Here is a 22,372-nt window from a genome sequence, read left to right as displayed (position 1 = left end):
CGAATTCCAACTTACAGGAAATTGATTGGTAGATGTTCTGGTTATCCTCCAGTGACATTGATTTCTGCTTGGCTGCTGGTGTACGGCAGAGGACCTGATACCCTGTGTTGCAGCGGCCAGTCGCCTGCAATGAGACAGCTCCTCCATCTGAGCGAGCAGTCGAGCCTCGTCTACTCTAAAATGGGCTCGGGCCAGGCCACCGATTTGCGGGAAGTAACAGACACTCTGCAGTTTGTCTTACTTCCTCCCAGCACGGTTTTACTCCGAAATACAGTTTGATCCGGAGCATGTAGATTGTTATTTATCGTCTCCGCTTTTGAATTTACTCGAGAACAAGTAACCGACTGTGCTTTTAAGAGCCAAAGCTTTAAGGGATTCGGGGGAAATTATCATCAACAATAATGGCGAAATTATTTATTTATTTATTTATCAAGCAAATGTGCCAGACTTTTTACCACATGTTAGGGTTATTTTTTCTTTTTTATACATCTTTGTAAATAATATTTTTTTCGCGGCGGAATGGAAATTGCCTGTGTTTCACGATTCTTTTACTTACTGAATGCTGCCAACAGTTTATTTCTTAATAAAAATAAGTACGAGCACTAATAGCTAATGAAAAAATGAACTATCCGAAGCTTGAATCCAAGACTTTGTGTTTGTCACTGCTGCTAAATGGCACGTGGCTTAGCCTGCTGTGCAGCGCGGACCCTTTGACCATTCCTCTTACTTTACTCTTTAATGCATGTCTCTGTCTTTTGTGCCACGCTGCGCTCCATCTCGACGCCAACACTGCCTATCGCATTGTTTCTCCTTCCCTCATAGATCTCAGCTCCAACTTCATCCCCGTCGATGATGAGGAGGAGGAGGAAGAAGAGGAGACCTATGATGACATTGGGGCGACGGCTGATGCTTCCCCAGTTCTGTCAGCCAAGGCGCCCCAGAGTGCCAAACGAGGAGTAGTCGGGGTAGGAGGAGGAGGAGGAGGAAGAGCAGGACAGGATTCAGGGGAGGTGGAGGAGGAGGAGGAGGAGGAAGAGGAAGAGGAGGATATCTACGAGGTGCTGCCAGGTATGAGGATGTGGTTACCTTGCATGCAGAGATGCACCGCCACCCACCCGCTCACGCAGATAAATAGACAGGAAGGTGCCACGTACACAAACCATCACACTCAGACAAATAGACGCAGTCGCTCTGACTCACTCACACTCAAACCCTGAGGGATTTTTGAGAACGAGAAATACTTGTGATCTCTCCTAGCCGTGGAATTTCATGTTTGCAGGTACCTCCTCATCGCCACAACACCCAGACTGATCACTCATTTTAAATCAAGCAACACTAATAAGCTTGTCAGCAACAGGGGAGGCTGCTGCAGAGCCACACAGCACAGGAAGGGGAAGATTCACTTACACTGACTCGAGTTGTTCTTCCTCCAGTCTCCCTGCTTATCTCTCCGAACAGTTACGTTGTTGAAATCAGCGAGAGCCGGGTAGTTTCACATGCTCTGTCATACTACGTCCAATTAGCTAATGTTGCCAGGCAACAAATAGCCCACAGTTCAATCCACTAAAGCAGAGTTTTGGCCAAAATTGCCTAGCAACAGCAATTGAGTTGAAAGGAAGTAAAAACTGCATTTCTCCGTGCTTAAAATAGTTCTGGAGCTCCTAATGTCACATCTTTAATCGAAATTAGAGTTTGACTGACGAGACCTCAGTGTATCTGAGATCGCAACAGGAGGGGGTGCAGGCCCATGTGTCAGGGTGGCTACAAGATCCCAAGAAGGACAAAAGGGGTGATCTGATCTTCTCCGGGCCGTCGTCCATCACTCTTTCTATTAAATAAGATACATCAAGATTCTGTTTCACTCAGTGAGTACATTACCTTTGCCAAAATCGCTGGTGAGAGGGAAATCAGTCTTCAAACTGTCACGCCGGCGTTCAAAGCCATCTGGGAAGAGGTACAGACCCTGACCACAGATGGCATATCGAATGACGGGCTCTTTCGTTCACTTTCTCACCCCTTCAATTATCAATCACTCTGTACCTCTCTTTGCTTACTTTTACAGTGATTAGAGACTGTTAAATTATTCAAATTTCTTCCACTGATCAGGATTTTAAAAGACTAGAAAGGCAATGTCTTCCCTCCTCAGTAAATAGAAGTATTCCTGCTCAGTATAATCCCCTTTATTCCTCTTTAACAAATGTTTAAGACTTTATTTATAGTATTCACAAATGATTAAATATCTGAGTTTTAAAGTTAACATTAAGTATGTTGTAATATTTAGAATTTACAAAACTGCACACATTTTTAGGAGAACAAAACTCAACATGGTTGAGTTACAGGGAGAACGCTGAGCGACGGCGCTGATGACTGATTTTATAGACTGGAAAATTAAATCACTTTGATATAGAAACCATTGGCCCATAGCGGTGGCCTCTTGACGGAGTGATGCTCCTCTCTGCTGCATTTGAAGAGTACCGAACAAATGTTAGAACCTCCTCCAAACAAAATTAAAATCTCAGCAGTTTATTTATTTATTTTTTTCTTTTCCGTAATGCCGTGCATATCTGCGTTTGGGAAAAAAAAGGAAAAGGCAGTAGACATCACCCACATATACAGCAGATATAAGAAATGCCATGCACACGACCACAATATGCATGTGGATATACAATATGTGTGTGTCGTCTTTTCTGCTCTTCCTGGAAGCAGAGGTGCAGGTTGCGCTGGGAGGTGGATAGTGTTGCTGGGTTGTGGCATTGCTGTCAGGCTGCTAGTGTTAAGGATGGATGTGGGAGACGGGAGGAGGGCAGGCGTATCACCGTGTCACCTCTCAGACCACCGGGTGCCACGCCCCACAGTCGATTACACGTCCGCATCTGCCTGGCTTAAAGACGGCCTCTTTAACTTTTCCTGCTGGAGATTAATATGAACGAATCCGATCTGCATTCAGTTCAGAGAAATACACATAATGTGGAGATTTGTCAAGCGTTTTCTCGCATTATTTTTTAAATTCTCATTTTCATCATCCAGTTTCTCGTAGCATTACATTGCGATCAGGTCAATTAAATTAAAATGTTTAAGCTGAGTCCTAATATTCCAGGATATTGATTAATGTCCTCTCACACGTATTATTTTGTTTTGTTTGTTTAGAGGAAGATTTCCAAGATTCAACAGATGAAAATGGTGAGAAGGGCATCAAATCAGGTTAGAAACATTTTCAGTTAAATACTCTCAAACATTTCTCTCGTTTTAATCAAATTTGCGCTCTTTATTTTTTCCAGATTGGACATCAGATTACGCCAACTACTACCAGGGTTTATGGGATTGCCCGGCCGATGAGCCCGATGAGCTGGAATTCCAGAGAGGAGATCTTATCTACATCATTAGCAAGGTCAGCATCACCATCAGCAGAAATAAACCTCTCAAATTTCCCTGGAATTCGGTGCTTTCTGGATCCCTCATCCAGTTCGAGGGAGATTGCCGGTCTGCCGTTCACCTCTAATGGAAACCTATTCCTGATTGCACCCTTGACTTGTAGATATAATTACAGGAGCAATTACGGCAGTTTAAGATGAGTAAAACGAGATGTAGACGTGTGAAATGTGTAATTATTCAAGGGTTAAACAACATCAACTCCAGTAATCACCTCATCCTCATTTACTTCCTGAACATGCTGATATCTCCAACATTGAAATTCCTCTGTTAGTGAGCACTTGTATCTCGATGCAGCAGAGAAGCACCAACAGTGGCATTGTCTATTCCCGGGCCACTAGGGTGAAGTGCTATTCGGGCGCTGCGTAATGGTGCTGTTGTTCATTATGGAGCCTCTATCACAGGGGTTAATTGAGTAGGCAGCCATGCGAAGCTCTTCCTTTCTGTTTGACGTAAACTGCAGGTGAAGCCATCCTGCATCTCAGCTCTTTTCCCTCAATCTATTTCCTCGTGTTTTATGGCCATCTTGTAGTTACATGCAGAGTATCTACCAGTGAAACGGCACCCTACTGGAAATCAATGGCTTGTAATTTGGGCACTTTTACTCTGCTCCGTTCAGGGACTGGTTCCCATACTGTTGCCATTGGTCGATTTCAAATTGAATCATCATGTTCTGTGCTGAGGCTAAATTATCTGAAGAGGACAAGCAGAGAGAAGGAAGCTTTTTCTGTTAGAGATTAAGACATTATATGTGAAGTTTCGTGCACATTTAATCAATGAATTTTAATCACTCCTGCTATTTTTATTTTTATAAGTCTCCAGTCAGAAATGGTGTTCTTATATTTCTGATAAATAGAAGCAGGTTTTAGGTTTAGTTAGATAAACGGCGTCGGTTCATGGTGAGTGATTGTGCGCCTCAGGTGAAATATGCTCGTCACAGAAGATGAACTTTTAATTGAGGACTCTTGGCAGTGTCAGATTAATACGATGCCAGCCCCTCTCTGTCTGTGTGTGCTGGTTGATAGTTGGGGAAAATGTCAAAACAGCCATGGCCATTTTTCACATAATAATGACAAAGGCACAGTACTTGCAAAAACAAAGGGGCCTGCCTCTGCTGTGGATCTGCTTCAGAGTGCCTCAGCCCTGCGTGCCGTGTTACTTTTGTCTGTATAGATCAGATTACTGCTTCACTGAGGAGCTTAAAAGCCAAATAAATCCAGATTGGAAGTTGGTTGTTGTATCTCCTAATCTCCGTGACACAGATTACTCTTGTTTTGTCAACCTCTATGCTAAAGTCATAACACAGTGACAGACCACAAGCGAGTATTCTAAGTATCCCGTAATGGACTTGGAGCGAGGGTTGTAAATTATTTAGAGGTAGTCTCCGGACGGCTTTCGAACGTTTGGTTTTCTGTGACGACACGGCTCCACCCGCGTCCTATTTTGCGTCCTAATAGCATCACAATTCCCCCATGAATAGCATTATTTGGATTATAGCCTGTAATCGGCTATTTATTTTAACGAGCCCTTGGGGAGGGCTTCCCTGTGTCTTCCGTACGTGCGCGCCGGCCGAGCCGTTGTTCAGTTTTACGGGGGGATTCCTGAGAACCCTGACCTCGATGAGTGAAATACGGGCCCTTGGCTAGAACTCAAGTCTGTCGCTTAACTGGGGACCCAGACACGTGAAATGACCGTAATAAAACCAGGGCCCATAAATTCTCTTAGAGGGTGGGAGGCCTGGTTGTGTGTGCTGTTATGTCAACACTGACCATAATTACAAGGTAATAAGGACACGCTCTAAGTGCTAAATCAATGGTGCTAACAAACTGTTATTTTTAAAGCAAGGATGTGATTGACTGCTGAAGTGCAGAATGGGATCGCCACAGGCCTGGTGTCATATGGCTGTGAACTGAGGAGAACATGCCGATTGTATAAAAGGCCCTCATCCATCATTATTGATCTCTCACTTACTGTAAAGTGGGGGCATTTTTACTGTATTTGTGTTATTTTTTCCCCTCTTGCGTTGCTGTGTGTGTGTATGTGTGTATGTGTGTGTGCATATTTGTCTATCAACGGCAAAGTAAATAAATTAGGAACCTCACAACTCATATGAATCCCATTACTTTGCGAGAATCAATCTTGTAGCGTTGCCTCTGCTGCCGGTTTCAGTGATGCCTAACTCGCCGTCTGCAGAGCTCCACGGCGATGCTCAGCCCGCTGATACATGAGGTAGAAACACACCGTCAAATCCGTCTTGTGATTTTTGCTCCGGCGTTTCATTTCTGAGAGCTTGCATTTTTCTAATGCGCATTATAGCTTTACACTGACATTTAAGTGATGACAAATACCGGCGATCTCAGTTTTTTTGCAGCATCACACTGTATGATTTTGTTTTAAATGGTGCCGAGGTTTCATACACATTTCCTCACACATAAGGAATATTTGTAGTATTACAAACTCATCACATGAGGCTGGATCTCTTTGATACATCGTTCACTCTGACACGTGTAACACTTGTGTACTTTGTTGGCCCTGCCAAACCGTGAGGTTGTCCTGCATTCTTGCCCTCTAATTTATGTCCCTAGAATCAAAAGACATAGGCTCTACAGGTCAGCTGTCACATTCCTGTATTCCCACAGGCACTCATGGAGAACGGTGGGATGGAGTGGGAAGAGATTTATGACACAAACCCATCCAGGGTCCTTAAAACTCTGGCAAGCGCCACTACCACCTCTCCCTCTTTCCCTCCATCTCCCTGCTCATCCTCGTCCTCCGTCCAACCAAAACCCGGAGAAAGGGAGACGGGCCAGCCAATCCGGTGCGGCTCCCGTAGCTGAGCGTCACCGAGCGTTCGGCCAAAGCGTTCATCTGCTGCTGCTTGGTAGAGGCAATGAGAACATGGACACCACTGACACCTTGTGGTGGTTTTTAGTCATGTAACTGCGACTTCTACAAACAGTGTTGATATAAACCCACATAGATCAACGTTTTGGGATATATCCTCCTCCAATGCTCCGAAATTAAAAACTTGCATATTTAAAATTCTTCTCATACTCACTCGGTGCTACCTGAGGGCTTAATCTGTTCTATTAGTTGGTTTGGCCCACTGCCCACAGGTCGCACCGACTGAATACAGCCGAAGAAAAGGAAAAGTGGGCAAACAATCAGATGGGAAAAGTCAAGCAATAGAGACAAAGAGAGGGGGATCCCTTTATTCTTTTGTGTGAGCCCTGTCCCCCTCTCTTTCTCCTTTTCTCTGTCACACACCCATTTGAAGACCCCTGGCTGCTATTGTAGCCATAGACACCAAGACGCTATAGACATCCTATTTACCACCCATAGTAGCAGGGGGTGAGTCTGGGGTTTGGGGTCATGCAGGAGGCAGCGGTCATCCCCCGGTCAACTACAGTAGGTCATTATTCAGCCCAAGCCAATAGCCCAGAACCGCGTCCGAGCAACCCACCCCCCAATCCATTCTGCTTAATTATTATAAATGAGGGGCGGCGTAAACAGCCATCATTACAGACACTCAGTGGCATACACAAATCCACTTTAAATTGCTATTAAGTTAAGGAGCTATCCGTAATCCCAGGCGTGCATTAGAAAGGAGCGAATAGGTTTTTCTTTTTATTAAATCTCATCGTCCCTGAGATATTTTCAAACGTTCTCATGCTCTGTCATGTTTTCAATTTGAAGCCAATTCGGTGATTTAATTAAAAGCCCACTCGGAAAAAAATGGACACTGAGTAGCCATTTCAATCTCTGGTTATGCAGAGTTATCATCCGTATTTCTACACGGATTTCAACGGGCGCAAGATCTCCCGACACTTTCGGGGATTACTTGTGAAGTGTACCTGCGAGAGCAGCGGGAGAGCTCGCTAACCTGATTGCGGGGTTACGGATTACAGGCCTGCGTCTAGCAGAGGTGTCCATGTTTCTTTATTAAGGTGACCGGTGATGGAAGAACTGCGCAGAGCTGCAGTGGATCCGACCAGACTGTGCGGCGAGAGGAATAAAAACAGGAGGATGCGAGCTGAAAGGCGGCAAGAGGAAAAGATGGGAAGAGAGGAATGAGAGCTAAAGAGGGAGGGGGCTGGAAATGGGGAAGGGAAGGGGAGGGGAGGGGAGGGAGAGATTGTAACACCCAGGCGGCGGGTTCAGCGGCAGGGCAATGAGAGACTTCCTGCGCTCCATCACGCCCAAGGCCTGCCTCAGTCAGCTGGTGGCCGAGGAAAGATGCCTCATGTGTCAGGCTTATTAGCACTCCCCCTAGTTTGTATGCATTTGGGATTGTGTGAGGGTGTGTGTGCTTCATCTGGGGAGAAGGAGATGAGAAAATAGAAAAGGGACGTGCGTGATCTGGATCTGCACAGAATGAATTTTACCCTCTTCTAAAAGATTTGGGTTCACGATGGCGGCGTGACACGACACCTGCCTCACCCTGCCCGTCTCTCAGCCGCATCCGCATCCGCATCCAACCTCGACTCACCTTCTCCCCGCTTCAGGCTCCGCGTAGCTGTCAATCTGTCCTCCGGTCGGGGAACGTGAGCGATGGGCCTATCAGAATGCCACCATTAGCCAGCCCCCTGAGTGGTAAATAAACGATCGCGCCGGTACACTGCAGGTGTTGTCATGGCAACCCACTCTCAGCGCCGGCCCCGCCCATGCCCATTCCCCGTTACTTCGGCAGAGGAGTCACCGGGAGGTCAACGAGTCAACGCGCCGCAGCCGCCACGACACGGCGCTGTTCACCTCCCCCCCCCCACCCCCACCCCACCCCACCCCACCCCCAACACACACACACCTCCTCTTCTCCATCGCCCCCCCTCCCTCCCTCAGCTCCCTCACAGAGTTGATTTTATCTGCAGCCAGGTTGCAGCAAACACCGGCTGTGATATGTGTCACCTCTCACACTGTTCACGGTGCATTCTGGTACGTCTTCTTCATGAGGAAAAAAAAAACCAAGGGGGACACACACACATGATTTTTCTCACCCCGGGGCATCTTCCATTTTAGATGAATAGTTAACAGCTCATCCAGTAACTCACGGCGGCTGCAATGAGCCTCGGAAAAAAAATAAAAAAGACAAAAAAAATGCGGAAACAAACAGAAGGAAGAGGGCGGCGAGGAGCTAGCGTAGTTTTTGTCATTTGGGTAATTTACTCTCCACGCCTTTTTTGGAATGTCCCTATTAGAGCAGGTGTACTCTGGATGAACCCGTTTCAAGTATGAGGAAGATGGACTCTGCACGCCTGACAGACTTCCACCGCCATTGGCGCCCACTCTGTGATGTAGCAGTTGTATTAAAATGGCGGCGCTGATAATCCAAAAGACCTTTCTCGGGGAGAATTTGAGACCGACTGCACAGATGGGCCGCGGAGATAAATAAAACTCTCTGTCACTACGGTTGGTGGAATAGTGCTGCGACGCCCCCAAGGGAGAGAAAAACAGTTTTGCTCCCTCTCTCCGATGCCCCCCCCCCCTCCACCAACCACCATACACACCCCCCCACCCCGTCCGTCTGTCCTCCCCTCTCCTCCTCCTCCTCCTCCTCCTCCTCTGCTCACGTTCTCTGGAATGGGAACCTGAGCCAGCTTTTCGTTACCGGGCTTTTCCCTCTGCTGTCTTATGGGGAGCATAAAAAGACCATTTCAGACTTAAGTTTCCCCTTCGTTACGAGCTCTCACACAGCGAATTGTCAGTTTGTCAGAGAGCCAAGCATACTGAAACATCCCAGTAAGAGCTGTCAGCGAGGTTCATGGGGGAAACCGATGAGGCCTGGGTGGACAATCTGCTTATTGTGGGTACCTGTTTGTGCTGTAAGAACACTTGAGTGCGGCGCTTTATCACCGGCCGAGCGATCTATTCATCCTCGCTGTCCAAACACCGCTCATTAGCTGCAGGTCTCATTCCTCTGGCTGGAGAGAGGTGTCAGGTCCGGATGATTGGCTAAACCTTTGACATAATGCATCTCATTGTGTCACAGCATGCGGAGCGGGAATTCTTCTCACACGTATGTAATATTTTCTTGCGCGCAGTTGAGCGTTTCATCTTCTCGCTGCAGAGACAAACAGTTCACAGGCTGTTGGAGAGATGAGCGGCCAGGCTCCCCGCTCCATCAGGAGGATGACGGCCGGCTGGTGCCTCCTCCGCTGGGCTTTAGCCTCCCTCTGGTCTTTGGCCAAATATTGATCCAGTACAGATCTAGTTAGAGCCCAGCTGCTGTGATCAGATGATCATGAGGTGCTTGATGCGACTCAACGTCCTGAAACGCTTAGCGGAGGAAAGGTTTTCTGATTTCAGCCTGGTTTTGGAGGCGGCAAAGCTTTGGAAACACGTTGTGCTATAGAATATTGTGACTTTAATTTACCACAATGAATTAAATAAATCACTTTAGGTAATTATGTTGCTCGCAGAAACTATTAGAACAGTTTCTCTATTTCAATAAGTAATATTCATTTTAAAGGCCACATTTTTTGCTTTGAAAATACCACTGTACCTAAATTATATTTACACATCTTGTAAGTGAAAATATTTTTTTTCCTTAACTGTGTAAAGTCAGACAATAAACCCCATCATTTAATTATTACCCAAACACTTGGGAACTTTATGTCTCGTTGGCTTATTTTTGTTTTCCGTTCGACTCCTCTATAAAATATATATATATATATATATAAAAACAATTGCTTCATTTAAATATTTAAAACAATTACACTGATTTTCTAAAATTGCTGATTTAGTTTGAGCACCTGACAAAAAAACCTTCAAGGTATTTACTTCATGCAGTTGACACTTTTAATCCGTCTCATCATTTTTACACTGGAACGAAACCTGATCCTGTTTTTCTGCCTTTTTAATCACAGGATAGAAATGAAGCCTCGTTATAATTAGTGTGTGGAACCGGCCCAGCTGTGGTTATGGCTTTTAGAGCAGTCGAAAAAAGCTGTTTTATTTTAGACACTCACCGCCTCGATGGCTTTGTTTATCATTTTCCTTGTTTTTGAATGAAAACCCCTCGAGGCCAACGCACCGAAATGTCTCTTAGAATATTGTACGTGGCTGTTTCCGTGGACAGGATGGAGAATTTATGGCGTTTCCTTTGCTAAAGTTTTAGCCTGATGGTTTTAGTATTTTACTGTCCACTGGAAAGGACTGAGGCCACGAAGAAATTGCAGCTCAAATCATTTGAATAGTTGTTCTTGTGTTAATAATACAGGATAAAAATCTAATAAAAATGTGAGATTGTTGTCTTGTTTAGTTGTTCCCGGACTCCTCAGGGACTTAGCGCTCTTTATTTGTTCATTTCGGATGCAGGAGTACAACATTCACGGCTGGTGGGTCGGCGAGCTGAACGGCTCCGTGGGCATCGTCCCCAAGGACTTCCTGCACCCTGCCTACATCCTCTGAGCTCCTACAGGTACCGAGGCACTCTCTTATCATCACCATTATGGACCATTACTGTGGCCTAATACACAGAAACGGTTCCCCTGGTACTCTTCCAGATTGCGACTGAGGTACGTTGAGTCGTTGACCTGCCATTTATGGCATCTGCTGGCTGGAAGAAGTACTGCGTAAAGCCGCCTGAGCGGGGCGATGGGAGAGGATAAATATATGCAACAAACACATGATTACAGCAGCAGTTGTCCTATTTAGGAAAATGATTCCATAATACTGTTAGAGCCTAAAATGAACACTGAATTATTAATGTTTCTCTGAAAGGCTTTCTTTTTTTTTTCTTTCTTCTACAGCTGCAGACACGTTCAGCCTTGAATTCCATGCACAGATCTGTCAAATAATATATTGCAATTTGAAAAATTATCCCTTTTTATAGCTCAGTTGTTTTAAATCTGCCGCAGTAGTACATATTTACACTATAAACCTCTATAACCACTAAAAAATAGGAAATCTATCGATGTGAAAACTAGGGCTGAAATTATTCTGAGTCAATTGGCAGAAAACTGTTTGCGAGATTTGTCTTTGTTTTCATGTATTTTGATCTTCATTTTAATCTTTTTGAACTTGTATTTAGCATTTTCATATATATATATTTTAAACAGTTTAATAAAAATAATTCAGTTGCATCATTAAAATAATCATATGTTCAGTTCACTGGTTAGAATTAGCAGGATGTGTCTCATAATTTCCTCTGTCATGCACACGTTAAATATTTTCATTAAAAACGTTTTATACTTGTGTTTTTGGTTACAATTGTGTCCTTGTTCATTTTCCGTCACTAGGTGGCAGGATTGCTCTAACATCTTAAAGCCGTGGGCAGCTTTTCTTCCACGTTCAGTATAACAATATACAATGTTCAGTTTATGTTATAGCGTCAGGAAGGTGGTGATTCAGCTGGATGATCATTTTGGAGGAAGTAGTTTGTAAAGCCGTTAAACTAGACTAAATTAAATACAAAAGCGTTTCTGTTATTTAGCCACCGACTAAAACGGGGTGGTCGCAATAAAAGGAACCAACACGACACAGTTTAATAGTGACACAAACCACAGCCTCCAAAGTGAAAACGCAGTTTAATCGACGGCTCACTAACAACACGATTTATTGCCTCGAATGAGACACGTACAAAGAATTTGTCTTTGGTGCAATAAAAATTAATAAACAAGACAACAATATAAAATATACAATGATAAATATAAATTAAAAAAAAAGTCTGTATTTAATTAAAGAAGGAACTATTTTAAATATAGAAAAAAGGAACTGTACAGATGGGAACAAAGTGTTGTGGTGTCAGATTTTGGAACAAATCTGACCAGAAATAACTCGTATCTCAGAGACAGAGAAGTCTCAATAATTTTTAAACACATGCTGAATATCATAACCTTCATGAACGTTTACTACAGAGCTGTTATATTATAGCGCTTTATTTTCGCTAGTGTACTTGATGACAGTTGAGTGTGTGTGTACATCAAAAAAACAGAAAGAAGAGAAAATCAGTGACATGACACAAGAAAAGGGGAAAAATAACTATTTAATTGAAATAAAATAATTTGCATACGTACATGGACACCATTGCTCAAGATGTCAACGTTACCCTTGTGGATCCGAGGTTTTATTCTCAGGGAGGCTTTTTTTTCAGCAGTTAGTAGTCGGTACATTGCAAACCTCCTCCTCAACAATACTCACAGCTTTACCACAAAAAAAACTAAACAAACAAACAAATAAATTCAAGGTGTAATTCAAGGTGAATAAACTCTGGGTCCCTTTTTAAAATGAGTTAGAAGCAGCAGTAGTGTGTGTGTAAACAGTGCTGTCTTACACGGAGAAAGTAATCTTTAATTTAAAATAAATTCAACTTTATTAACTGGGTTAATAAAGAGGCAGCAATAACTATGGGTTCATGGGGGAAAAAAACTAAACACATCACACAAGAGCTTTTTCCCTTATTCTGAAACGGAGCATATCACAGTAAACGTGCAGCAGGATTTTCTGCCGGTGTCGGATTTGTTCAATCATCCAGACACACACTTCTTCTTTCATTCATCCAGTCGTTTGGCGTTTCCTTTTGTTGTGCAAACGTAAAATCCTGCTGATATAAGTCCTTCATACTGTTAAAATATTTGTGGTCCTTCCAATAAGAAACGTGGGCTTTTATTTTAGGGTTCAGCCTAAAAAACTGTTGCTTTATCCCACTTGTTTTAATAGGAAAATGCTACTTAATTTAAATATAAACGTTGAAATATTGTCACATAATAATTGATTAGCCTCCATGTAAACACACCGTGTATAATATTGCGCACATGTGAATTAATTGCTTCCACCGTGCAGCGCGTTAAAAGCCACGACGTTAATCATCCGGTTGCAGCGGCTGCTGTCGACTAATCGGAGCTGTTTCGTTGGCATTAAGGGGCCGGTGCAATAACAGACAGGTGGTTTAAATGTCTGCGCGCCTTCAGTCCAAATATTTACTACTCCGTATAATCCCAGTTGTGTTATTACGGAGTCGTGGAGCAGCAGGTTTAGACCAGCTATGTCTCCGGGTTGTCCCTCAGACAGTCGTTGACTAAAATAATACAGTGATTCTTCTCCAGTTAAAGACTTTAAAGGTGGGCTCACGTTTTGTTTTTTTCCTGACATGAGTGAGAGTGTTTGACATATTAAGTGGAGATCTTCCACCGTCATAGTTGTTTTGGTGCCGAATGCCCTTTTCATCTCTCTGGCCTCCTCTGCAGCTCAGCAGTGAAGCTGTGGGTAACAGATGGTAAATTTGGAAGTACGCACTTTATTTGTCCGGGCGACGTATTTACTTAAGCTCGACTTCCGAAAGCATTTTTGGATGTGAGCCATCTTTTTTCTTTTTTCATAAAAAAAAAAACATGAACTTATTCTGTAATTCGAGTGTCCTAATTTCAACCTAAAATGTTCCAATTATCCAGCAAAATAACAGGAGCAGAAAATATTAATTTTATCGAGACAACCTGAATTAGTCTTTCTGTGAACTTGAGCCCCCTCTGGTGGCCAAGACTGGATTGAAAACAGTGCTGATAATTAATGTTCCTGAGTTTAAATCAAAATATAAATGTTAAAATTAGATTTAAGCCACTTTAAACAGGCATCAACAACACGACTGACAGTGTAAGGTTAAAATGTGATTACAGAGCTTCCCATGTTCTTGACTGATGCAACAAACCGGATCGTCCACATGACTATATAGGGGCAGGTAACTGAAACTCCCATGTACCTTGTGAAATGCGTCTTTGGCTGAGAGCAACTTTCATGATTGAATGTTCGGGTTTGGTGAGGCTGCAGACGTCTAACTAGCACACCTCCACCTCCACATTCTCCTCCGAGGCGTCCAAAGAAGGCGAGGACGGGGCTTCCTGCTGCGTGCATTTACTCTCCACTAACCCGGGCGCACAGCTGATCTCCAAGATGCTGAAGTCGCTGTTCTCTCCGTCGGCTAGAGTCGAGTTAAGGTCTGCAGACAGACCGCTGATGTCGCCCGTGAACTTCAGGTCGCCGTCCTCCCGAAGAGAAACGTCCTCCATTTCCGTCGCGCACCCGTTGAGCTGCAGGTCTAAAACGTTCCCGTTCTGCACTTGTGACCAGTGAGCGTCGTCCTCAGGACACGTCTTCGTGAAGCCGCTGGAGTCCTCTTCCTCCTCGCAGACGCTTTCCTCGTCGCTGACCTTGACGATGCTCTCGTTGGAGGATTGCAGTGAGTGGGTGTCCTCCTCCTCCTCCTCGTCCTCGCTGACTAAATCCTTTTCGTTTTGGTGCGTTTCTTGAAAGGTGACACAGTCACCATTTATCACCTCCGGTTCACCGTTCTCCTCGTGAGCCTCACAGATTTCTGTCTGAAGGGGAAGCTCCTCTTTGCTTCCTGTTTCTTCACTTTCTGTCTTGTCCGAGTTGCCATCTGCAACAACCTGACAAACTTCAGAGGTGATATGATTTTCCAAAGCCTGCTTCTCAGAGCAGATGTCTTCTAACACTTCCTCTCCCTCCTCCTCCTCCTCCTGCTCCTGACGTGTAGCATCGTTCTCTGTAATCTGTTCTTCAGAGTCCTTAAAATCTAAAAGTACTACAGAACTCAAACTCTTTTCAGGCTCAGCGTTTTCTCCATTCGCCTCCTCGGATTCGTCCCGCTGATCAACCACTTCTTGAGTGTCAGGATGAATAACAGTCCTTTCTTCTGCATCAATAGTCAGAACACTTTCCTCCTCCTCCTCCTCCTCCTCACCAGTTGCCCCGTATCCTTCCTCCAATCCCGTTCCCATGGGCGAGTGCACCTCCACCGGAGTCTGTATCTGGCAGTTGTTTTGCTGGGCCTGCTCGGGACTCTCGCCCAGATAAAATGTCGCCTCCGTCGGGCCGAAATCCTCGACGACGGCTTCTAGATGGTTGTTCTGCTCGGAGATCCTTACTGAGGAGTGTTCCTTGTGGGGTATTTCATACGAGCCCTGGTCACAAACCTCCAGTAAACCATCCAAAGGGTCAGAGTCGCCACATGGCAAAAGCTCAGGGCTGAAGGTGTCGTTAGTATGCAGGAAGGGTTGATGAGGAGCTGGGCTGTGGGGTGGAAAAGAGTTTTTTTTTAAAAGAGTTTAAACATGATTTTAGGGTTAAATCTGATAAAGAGGAAACAAGTAGGGTTAATATGTCAATTATATCCATCTTCTAATCTAACTCAGAAACAAAGACTGACCAATGACGGAAACAACTATCAACAAATTACCATCTGTTACCACATCTCGAGCTCATTTATTCACAACTTATATCTATTTAATCTTAACAAATACGGAAACAGTAAAATGATAAGCTGTAACTCTGATGCATGCTATGGTTTTGTTATCTGAGAACTCATGGTTGGCAGCCTTTACGCCAAGCTAAGCTAATCAAGTGTAGTGTCGTATGAGGTTTTATCGTCCAGCTCTCATCAAGCAAGAAAGTGTAAAAGTGAATCTTTCTGTTAATGTTTAGTCAAATTTAAAATAAATGATTGCAAGTAAATAAAATTTAAACACCACAGAGGTGCAGAGGTGAAAGGTTTCGCTGTACGTCAGTAGTGTAGATCAGTCCCTCGTACCTTTCCGTGGACTCGTAAGAAATGGTCAGACTCGGCTCCTTGATGAAGTCGTCCTCCTGAGCCTGAGCCAGTCCCCGATTGGACGAGGCGTAGGTGAGGATGGCGTCCGTCACGGTGTAGGGAGTGTGGCCCTGGACGCAGTCCTGGATGTGTCCAACCGGGAGCTGGGTCTGCAGGAAGAGGTGGAGCTGGCTGTCTGACAGACACACCGTCATGTGCACCACCCTGCCACAAACAAAGGTACAGAACACGACTCGTTTGGTGCGATGGATCGCAAAATTTGTAGCTTAATTGCTGATTCAAAACTTTAACAAGAACTGACTTGTCCAAAAAGGCCTGGAGTCCCGTCCGTCTCTTCTCCAGGAAGTCCTCGTTGGTAAAGGAGAAGAGGGATTTTCCTGGAAGGTCTGGGACTGGTCTGGAAGGATGAAAAAGAGCGAAAAGAGAATATTAAAATGACACAAATTAGAGGATATTTGCTTTTTCAGGTTGTTAAAAATCAAGTTATTACTAACTGTACTCGAGTGCTTTAAATCAGAGTGATTGAAAACATTAAAGCTGTAGGTTGTAAAACTGAAATACCTCATAGACAGAACATCTGATGATCTGGCAGGTTTTTATTTACCATTCCCAGCTCAGGATGCAGGATTTACACATTCACAATAAACTCAGCTTCATGTATTTACATCTTTAAGTGATTATTTCAAGCTTCATTATTAAACTCATTCCTCCTGGTTCTATGTGCATCACTGTGCAGCCAGTGCTATATCACTTTTTTATGTGCGACTTCCTGTGAGTATCTGCATGTTGCACCTTTTACATTATTTCACACCACACAGACATTTTTACTCATGTGACATGTGACATGCAGCTCTCAGACAGACCAACCCTAAAAACCAACCCTGGAATGTTTCCCTTATCATTACTTAAAGAATTAAACACCGGAACAGGACCGACCGACGGACTGACTTACACCAAGCCTGCGTTCTTCTGCAGCTTCTTCCTGAGCCAGACAAACTCACTGTAGCGCCGGCGCACACAGGACGTCTTGGCAGTGAAGGCTTTGCTGTTGGTCTGAGAATGAAAAGAAAAGTAAAACACTGGATCACGGACAATAAACCGCTCCAAACGTGAATTAACCCGCTGCAGAAAATAGTCCCTATCGTACGTGTCTGGACACCATACGAATAAATTAACTAAATGTGTTTTGAGTCTTTGACATTTACTGGTATGAACCGGCTTCATTCATTTCAGGGCAGACGCTGTCACTTGCATGACTCATGTTCCAGCTGTTGCTGAGCTCATGGCAGCGCCGAAGCATTATCACGTGTTACATTTGTTCCAGTGGTGTGTGACACAATCTGGTGACTTTGCGTGACGGACAAACTTCTGACGGGACATAATCAATTGGCGCAGGGTTTAGTTGTGACACTCACATCGTGTCTTTACTTTTCCTCCTTTAACGAAACTCATTTAAAAAAGCCACAACGAATCGACACGTCCATTTTAAATATGCTCACTGGAAAATCCATGTACACAGGTGAAAACTATACTCTCACTCTAGAAGAGTCCTGCACTAAATCCTCCTTTGTCACCGATCAGAAAGGTGGTAATTCAACTGTATGATAATTTGGGTGGATGTAGTTTTTTGAGGCGTAAAACTGGATTGAATTAAAAGCGTTTTTCTGTCAATACAACATGATTTTACATAAATGAATTATATTAGAATGCATTTTTCACTAGTGTACCTAATGAAATGGCAAGTGAGTATAAATGATAAGTATTATTTTAATTTTGATCTGAAGATGCGAATAAATAGATGTTATTTTCTGCGCGTGCTGTCCTTTAGGTGTTTGTTAAAATGCAAACACCAGCTGAAATATTTTAAATGCTTTAAAGGGTTAATGTAACGTTTGTCTTAAATGAGAGGAGATACAGGTGGAGGTGAGGTGAGAGGAAATGCCAGTGAAGCATTGAGATATCCACGGCAAACAAACAAACAAAGATCATGTGGCTTCACCACGTGAAGTCACATGATCTTTCATGAGTCAACACCCACAGGACACATCCGTCCAGGCATGCAGCGGTAATGATGATGCAGCACTCCTTAACAGAGGCTGCTGCAACGACAGCCATGTCGACATTTGCCCCAACAAAATGTACAGAATCTATGTGATCTGTGCTAGAAAAGTACGTTGAATCTGAAGTTGGAGCTGTAGTTTGTGGATTAGTGTCAAAAATGACTGTATCACTTGTATGTAACTGGTGGGAATGCGTGTCAAGTGTGAGAGTGAAGTTAATGTGGGTCATCTGTGATGGTTCTCATCACGCAGGTCAGGGTATATCCAAAAAACAAAGCTGAAACAAGAGCAATCTGATGTGTTTACTTGTCTTAAAGACATTTCATCCGAGTGTTGGATTCCAAACATCTAGTGGGGGGAGTTTAGGGTTTTTATTATTAACATCTGTCGGCCGTTTATACGTGAAACTCAACACTGGAGTGTAATTAGAGGAATGGTTTAGATTAACACGGGGGAAGCTGCAGACGGACACTTATGCAAGCGTTAATACTCACATGTAGAAATATTTTATAATCCACATATGAATTCCAAGAGCCTTCGTTCTGAACGCGGGGATCTTGGACCCGCACTGCAACAAACTCCTGAAGCACGAAAACAGAGAAAAAGAGTGAGAGAGAGAGAAAGAAAAAAGACAGTGTTTCACAAGACGTTTGCATGTCTGTGTTTTGCTGCATCATGTCCTTGACTACAGACTAAGGCACGACACCTCTTCTGCAAAACCTTAAAGTTCCCCAAATGTTTTTTTTTTTTTACCATTTGGGGTAATGTTCTTTGGCATGTAAGTGGAAGTTTACTCATACGGGGAGGTAATTATTATTTAACTTTCACCAAAAGCAGAAGTCAGATGGATGTTGTGGATTGAAACGTGAGAGCGGGAAGTTACTCACATCTTCTTCTTGGTTCTTAATCATCCTATCAAGCGCTGCACTGCAAATGGGAGAGAGATCAATAAGAAGTGGGTTCAGTAGCATCAATCAAAAAGCTCACTTTAAAGTTTCTCTTCTTTAGGCGCCGTCATGAGTGGATGAATCACCTGAAAAGGGAGGCCGGCCAGCTCACACTCAGTGAGTCAGTCCAGTAGAGGTTTCTCTTTATCATTCAGACTATTCTTAAAAATGACGGTTAGTTTATTCAGCCTGGAAACTTCTCCATTTGCAAATGTTTATTCAGGTAGCATACCTCTGCTCCAGAATCAATGTGAAAGCATACCAGCAACCAGGAGCAGGACACAAATTACTCAATGAAATAAATATCTTCTACAATCACTGGCTGCTTTTTGTTATTTATAAAATGACCGAGAGATTTTAATGTGAGCAACGATAATATTCCACGTTAATTTTTTTACAAAATAATGAAGATTAAATAAAGACTGTACAGATACACGTGTTGAAGAAGAAGTCAGACATCGGTCATAAAGAAACTAACTTTCAATACTTTCTTTTTCTACGAGAAGCACTTTCTCTTTTTCTCTTTTCCCTGTGACTGATGCTAAATATAAAGTTTTATTATTAAGGGGTTAAAAATAAGTTGGGCTTCCTTAATGGACTATATAAATCTTACAAATGGAGAGCTACTTTCATCGCTTCGTCCTACTTTTAACTATTATTTCTAGACCTAAACTGGATTTTAAATAATTAGGCTCTGGTGGGTGTTTTCCCTGCTCGTTTCGAACGAACTGAATAACAACCGCAACAACAACACTGCGTGTCTGATTACTGGACATGATGATGCTAACAAAGAAACGACAGCGGTACAAAATAAAACAACATTAACAACTAAACTGAATAAGTATTTTTAAACGTGTACCACCGTCTGAATACTTTTCTTAATGGTTGTTAAGTTGTCCGGCCCGAATGACTACAAGCTCCAACAATCTGGCTAAAAGAAGAAAAAACAAGGAAAGCTTGCGGCTAAACCTTAGCCGACGACTACTTACTTTCACGGAGCGTGTGTTGGCTGCTTTGGTGGTGCCAAGTCGGCTGCACTCGGTCTTCCCTTCCCCGTGGATATTTCTGTTTTATTTGAGAACAAATACCTCACACACAGAGGCTTGTTTTCACGGGCTGCTCCTGGCTCCATTTCGCAAGTCACCAGCGTCAGCGTGGCTACGTCACGTCGTCACGTAACAGCGTGACTGCGTGGAGTGAGCATGCGCGGGGCCTCACGTAAAAAAAAGGGGATGGGCCGTAGAAAAGGTTTAAAGTTACCTTTGCAAGTGTATGAATAAAAAAAAATAAGTATTTACATGAGAACTGTATGTATGCAAGTCTAATGCAAAAATACACACTTTAGTAACACTGTGTAAGAAACAAATAAGAAAAACATAAGACTAATGCTTCTTATAAACTCTGTGATTATCTGATGCCAGTAAACTCATGGAGCCAATTAAAATTCTAAATATGTTTTAGGTATTTTGCCAAGTTATTTACCGCAGTAATGATTAACTGAGGTCCTCCTGACCTCCAATCATAAGTCCGGACTGCGTTTTTTTTAAACGCCTTTTGGATAAACCATGACCTGAGTGACTGAGAAACTCCACAGATATATTGTGTGTTCTTGCACTTTTCACCCTCTTTAGTGCCGAAGACCTTTGCCCCTGGTGTCTGATCACCTTCACAAGAAGCCCAGCAAAACATTTCCATCTCTCTCTGTTTTTCAGAAACATCAGAAAAAAAAGTGTCTTGCTGCCTTTTCCTCCATGCTCTGATAAATCTAAGACGTTGATATATTTCAGATTTCCTTCAGCCTTCAGTATCTTATTTCTTTCTCTTTCCTTTATTAAATATTCTTAGTGTTTCACTGGGTCATTCTTTCCCCTCTTTGTCTATGCTCGCTCAGTTTCTCTGCTTGGCTTTTTGGCATCATGGTGTTATATTACATCTCTCCCTTCAAATCCACCTAAAATATTAAATGGAATAAAATTTTAATCAGAATGATAATCGTATACATGTTATGTAAGACTTACTTTAATCATAAATGAACACCAGTTGCTAGTATAACTCAACAATGTTGAGCACAGTGTGGCTAAACATAGTTTTAACATAGAATAGAATAGAATAGAATAGAATAGAATAGAATAGAATAGAATAGAATAGAATAGAATAGAATAGAATAGAATTCCCTTTATTGTCCTTATACTGTGTACAGCGAGATTAGAGAGCTTCTCCTTTTCAGTACAAAAAACACAACTATATACAAAGGAGGCATTATTTAAAAAGATTTACAAACTAAAGTTAAAATACTAATACTACAAAAATATTTGTATTGTTTTTTTATAGCAGCAGTGGTAACAGTGTAAACATGTGCGTACAGAGATAGAAAACGAAACATTTAGCATTAAAATCAAAAATTAGATAAGATTGTTATTTAGAAGTGTATATATAAGCATTGCCAGCATTCATGTAATCACAATAGAGGGTGGAGAAGGTGTGAAGCGTCGACCTTGTATAAGTATTTCTTGTGAGGAACTGATACATGTTGAGAAAGTAGCAATCAGCTGACTGGACAGATACAGCGTGAGGCATAATGGAGAACATTAAGGAGCTGTTGTGAAGAGATAAAACAGCAGCAAAGGAGGGAATCATGCAGCTGTAAGGAACCAGGGAGCAGACTGGTGAAGGAAGCAGGTGATAGGGAGAGGGAGAGGGAGAGAGTCATATGAATCCCAAGACAGGGAGGATGAGGTAGGAAGGGGTTTTCTCTTTTCTCTCTAGGGCGCTTTTCTAGGGGATTGGAGAACCAGAGTAACTGGGGACCAGAACTGGACCGTCCACCAACGATGGGAGAGTTAAGTCTAAACCACGACTCCTCCCCACCTGTAGTCAATCAATCATATTCATTGTTTTGAAACTATAATAATGCAACAGGTCATCTTTGTTTTTCTTCCTGAGGAATCAACGAACACACTGATGGTGGTGGCAATCCTTAAAACCACACACTGATTTCCAGACTTTGGAGGAGATGTACTTAATAATGTACAAATACAGTGTGAAAACTAACTACTCACCATGAGACCATCAATGAAGAGGACGGCAATGTGGCTAAAACCAAGCCCGCCAAGCCATTATTAGAATGCAATATTTAGGAAATTGGCAAAAAATTATTTAGATGTTATTTTCATGAATTGAAATTTAGGAGTTAGAGGGTGGGATAAGAAGTGACATACAAAAGGGGATTCTTTTTTATGTTTTCAGTTTAATGGCATCTCAATTAATGTCTTATTCATGTGATCAAATAGCTCATAACATAACACATAAGACATTGTTTATTTATGCTACGTATGGGAAATTTCCTTGTCACAGTAGCGCAGCATTAGACACGA

The 22,372-nt window shown here is 43.0% G+C and overlaps 2 protein-coding genes across 6 annotated transcripts in view; one reads left to right on the top strand and one right to left on the bottom strand.

The window, feature by feature from the left end:
- skap1 (src kinase associated phosphoprotein 1) overlaps positions 1-11,624 on the top strand; it is a 29,383-nt gene extending 17,759 nt beyond the window's left edge. For 2 of the 5 annotated variants that reach the window (XM_047610048.1, XM_047610051.1), the window contains 4 exons: positions 823-1,068; positions 3,148-3,201; positions 3,279-3,388; positions 10,744-11,624. In XM_047610048.1, coding sequence (XP_047466004.1) covers positions 823-1,068; positions 3,148-3,201; positions 3,279-3,388; positions 10,744-10,836 — 503 coding nt within the window. In that variant the 3' untranslated portion in view covers positions 10,837-11,624. The remainder of the gene's footprint in view (positions 1-822; positions 1,069-3,147; positions 3,202-3,278; positions 3,389-10,743) is intronic. The other 3 variants (XM_047610049.1, XM_047610047.1, XM_047610050.1) reach the window with 3 other exon arrangements.
- A 769-nt stretch (positions 11,625-12,393) lies between these two features.
- On the bottom strand, positions 12,394-20,161 carry snx11 (sorting nexin 11). The gene is made up of 7 exons (XM_047609609.1): positions 19,988-20,161; positions 18,939-18,978; positions 18,546-18,632; positions 16,944-17,044; positions 16,293-16,388; positions 15,971-16,195; positions 12,394-15,453 (listed from the first exon to the last, which is right to left on the bottom strand). Exons 2-7 carry the CDS (start codon positions 18,960-18,962, stop codon positions 14,199-14,201), a joined length of 1,788 nt encoding a protein of 595 aa, XP_047465565.1. The 5' UTR covers positions 18,963-18,978; positions 19,988-20,161; the 3' UTR covers positions 12,394-14,198.
- Between the last annotated feature and the right edge of the window lie 2,211 nt (positions 20,162-22,372).

The sequence above is a fragment of the Mugil cephalus genome, chromosome 16 (assembly GCF_022458985.1).
Source record: "Mugil cephalus isolate CIBA_MC_2020 chromosome 16, CIBA_Mcephalus_1.1, whole genome shotgun sequence".
Classification (NCBI taxonomy): domain Eukaryota; kingdom Metazoa; phylum Chordata; class Actinopteri; order Mugiliformes; family Mugilidae; genus Mugil; species Mugil cephalus.
This window is presented reverse-complemented; position numbering and strand designations above follow the sequence as displayed.

Coding starts and splice junctions, on each gene's coding strand:
- snx11 (XM_047609609.1), bottom strand. CDS start 18,962: ATGATTAAGAACCAAGAAGAAGAT. Junction 17,045..18,545: donor ATTATAAAATATTTCTACAT/GTGAGTATTAAC, acceptor TTTCATTCTCAG/ACCAACAGCAAAGCCTTCAC. Junction 16,389..16,943: donor CAGAAGAACGCAGGCTTGGT/GTAAGTCAGTCC, acceptor TCATCCTTCCAG/ACCAGTCCCAGACCTTCCAG.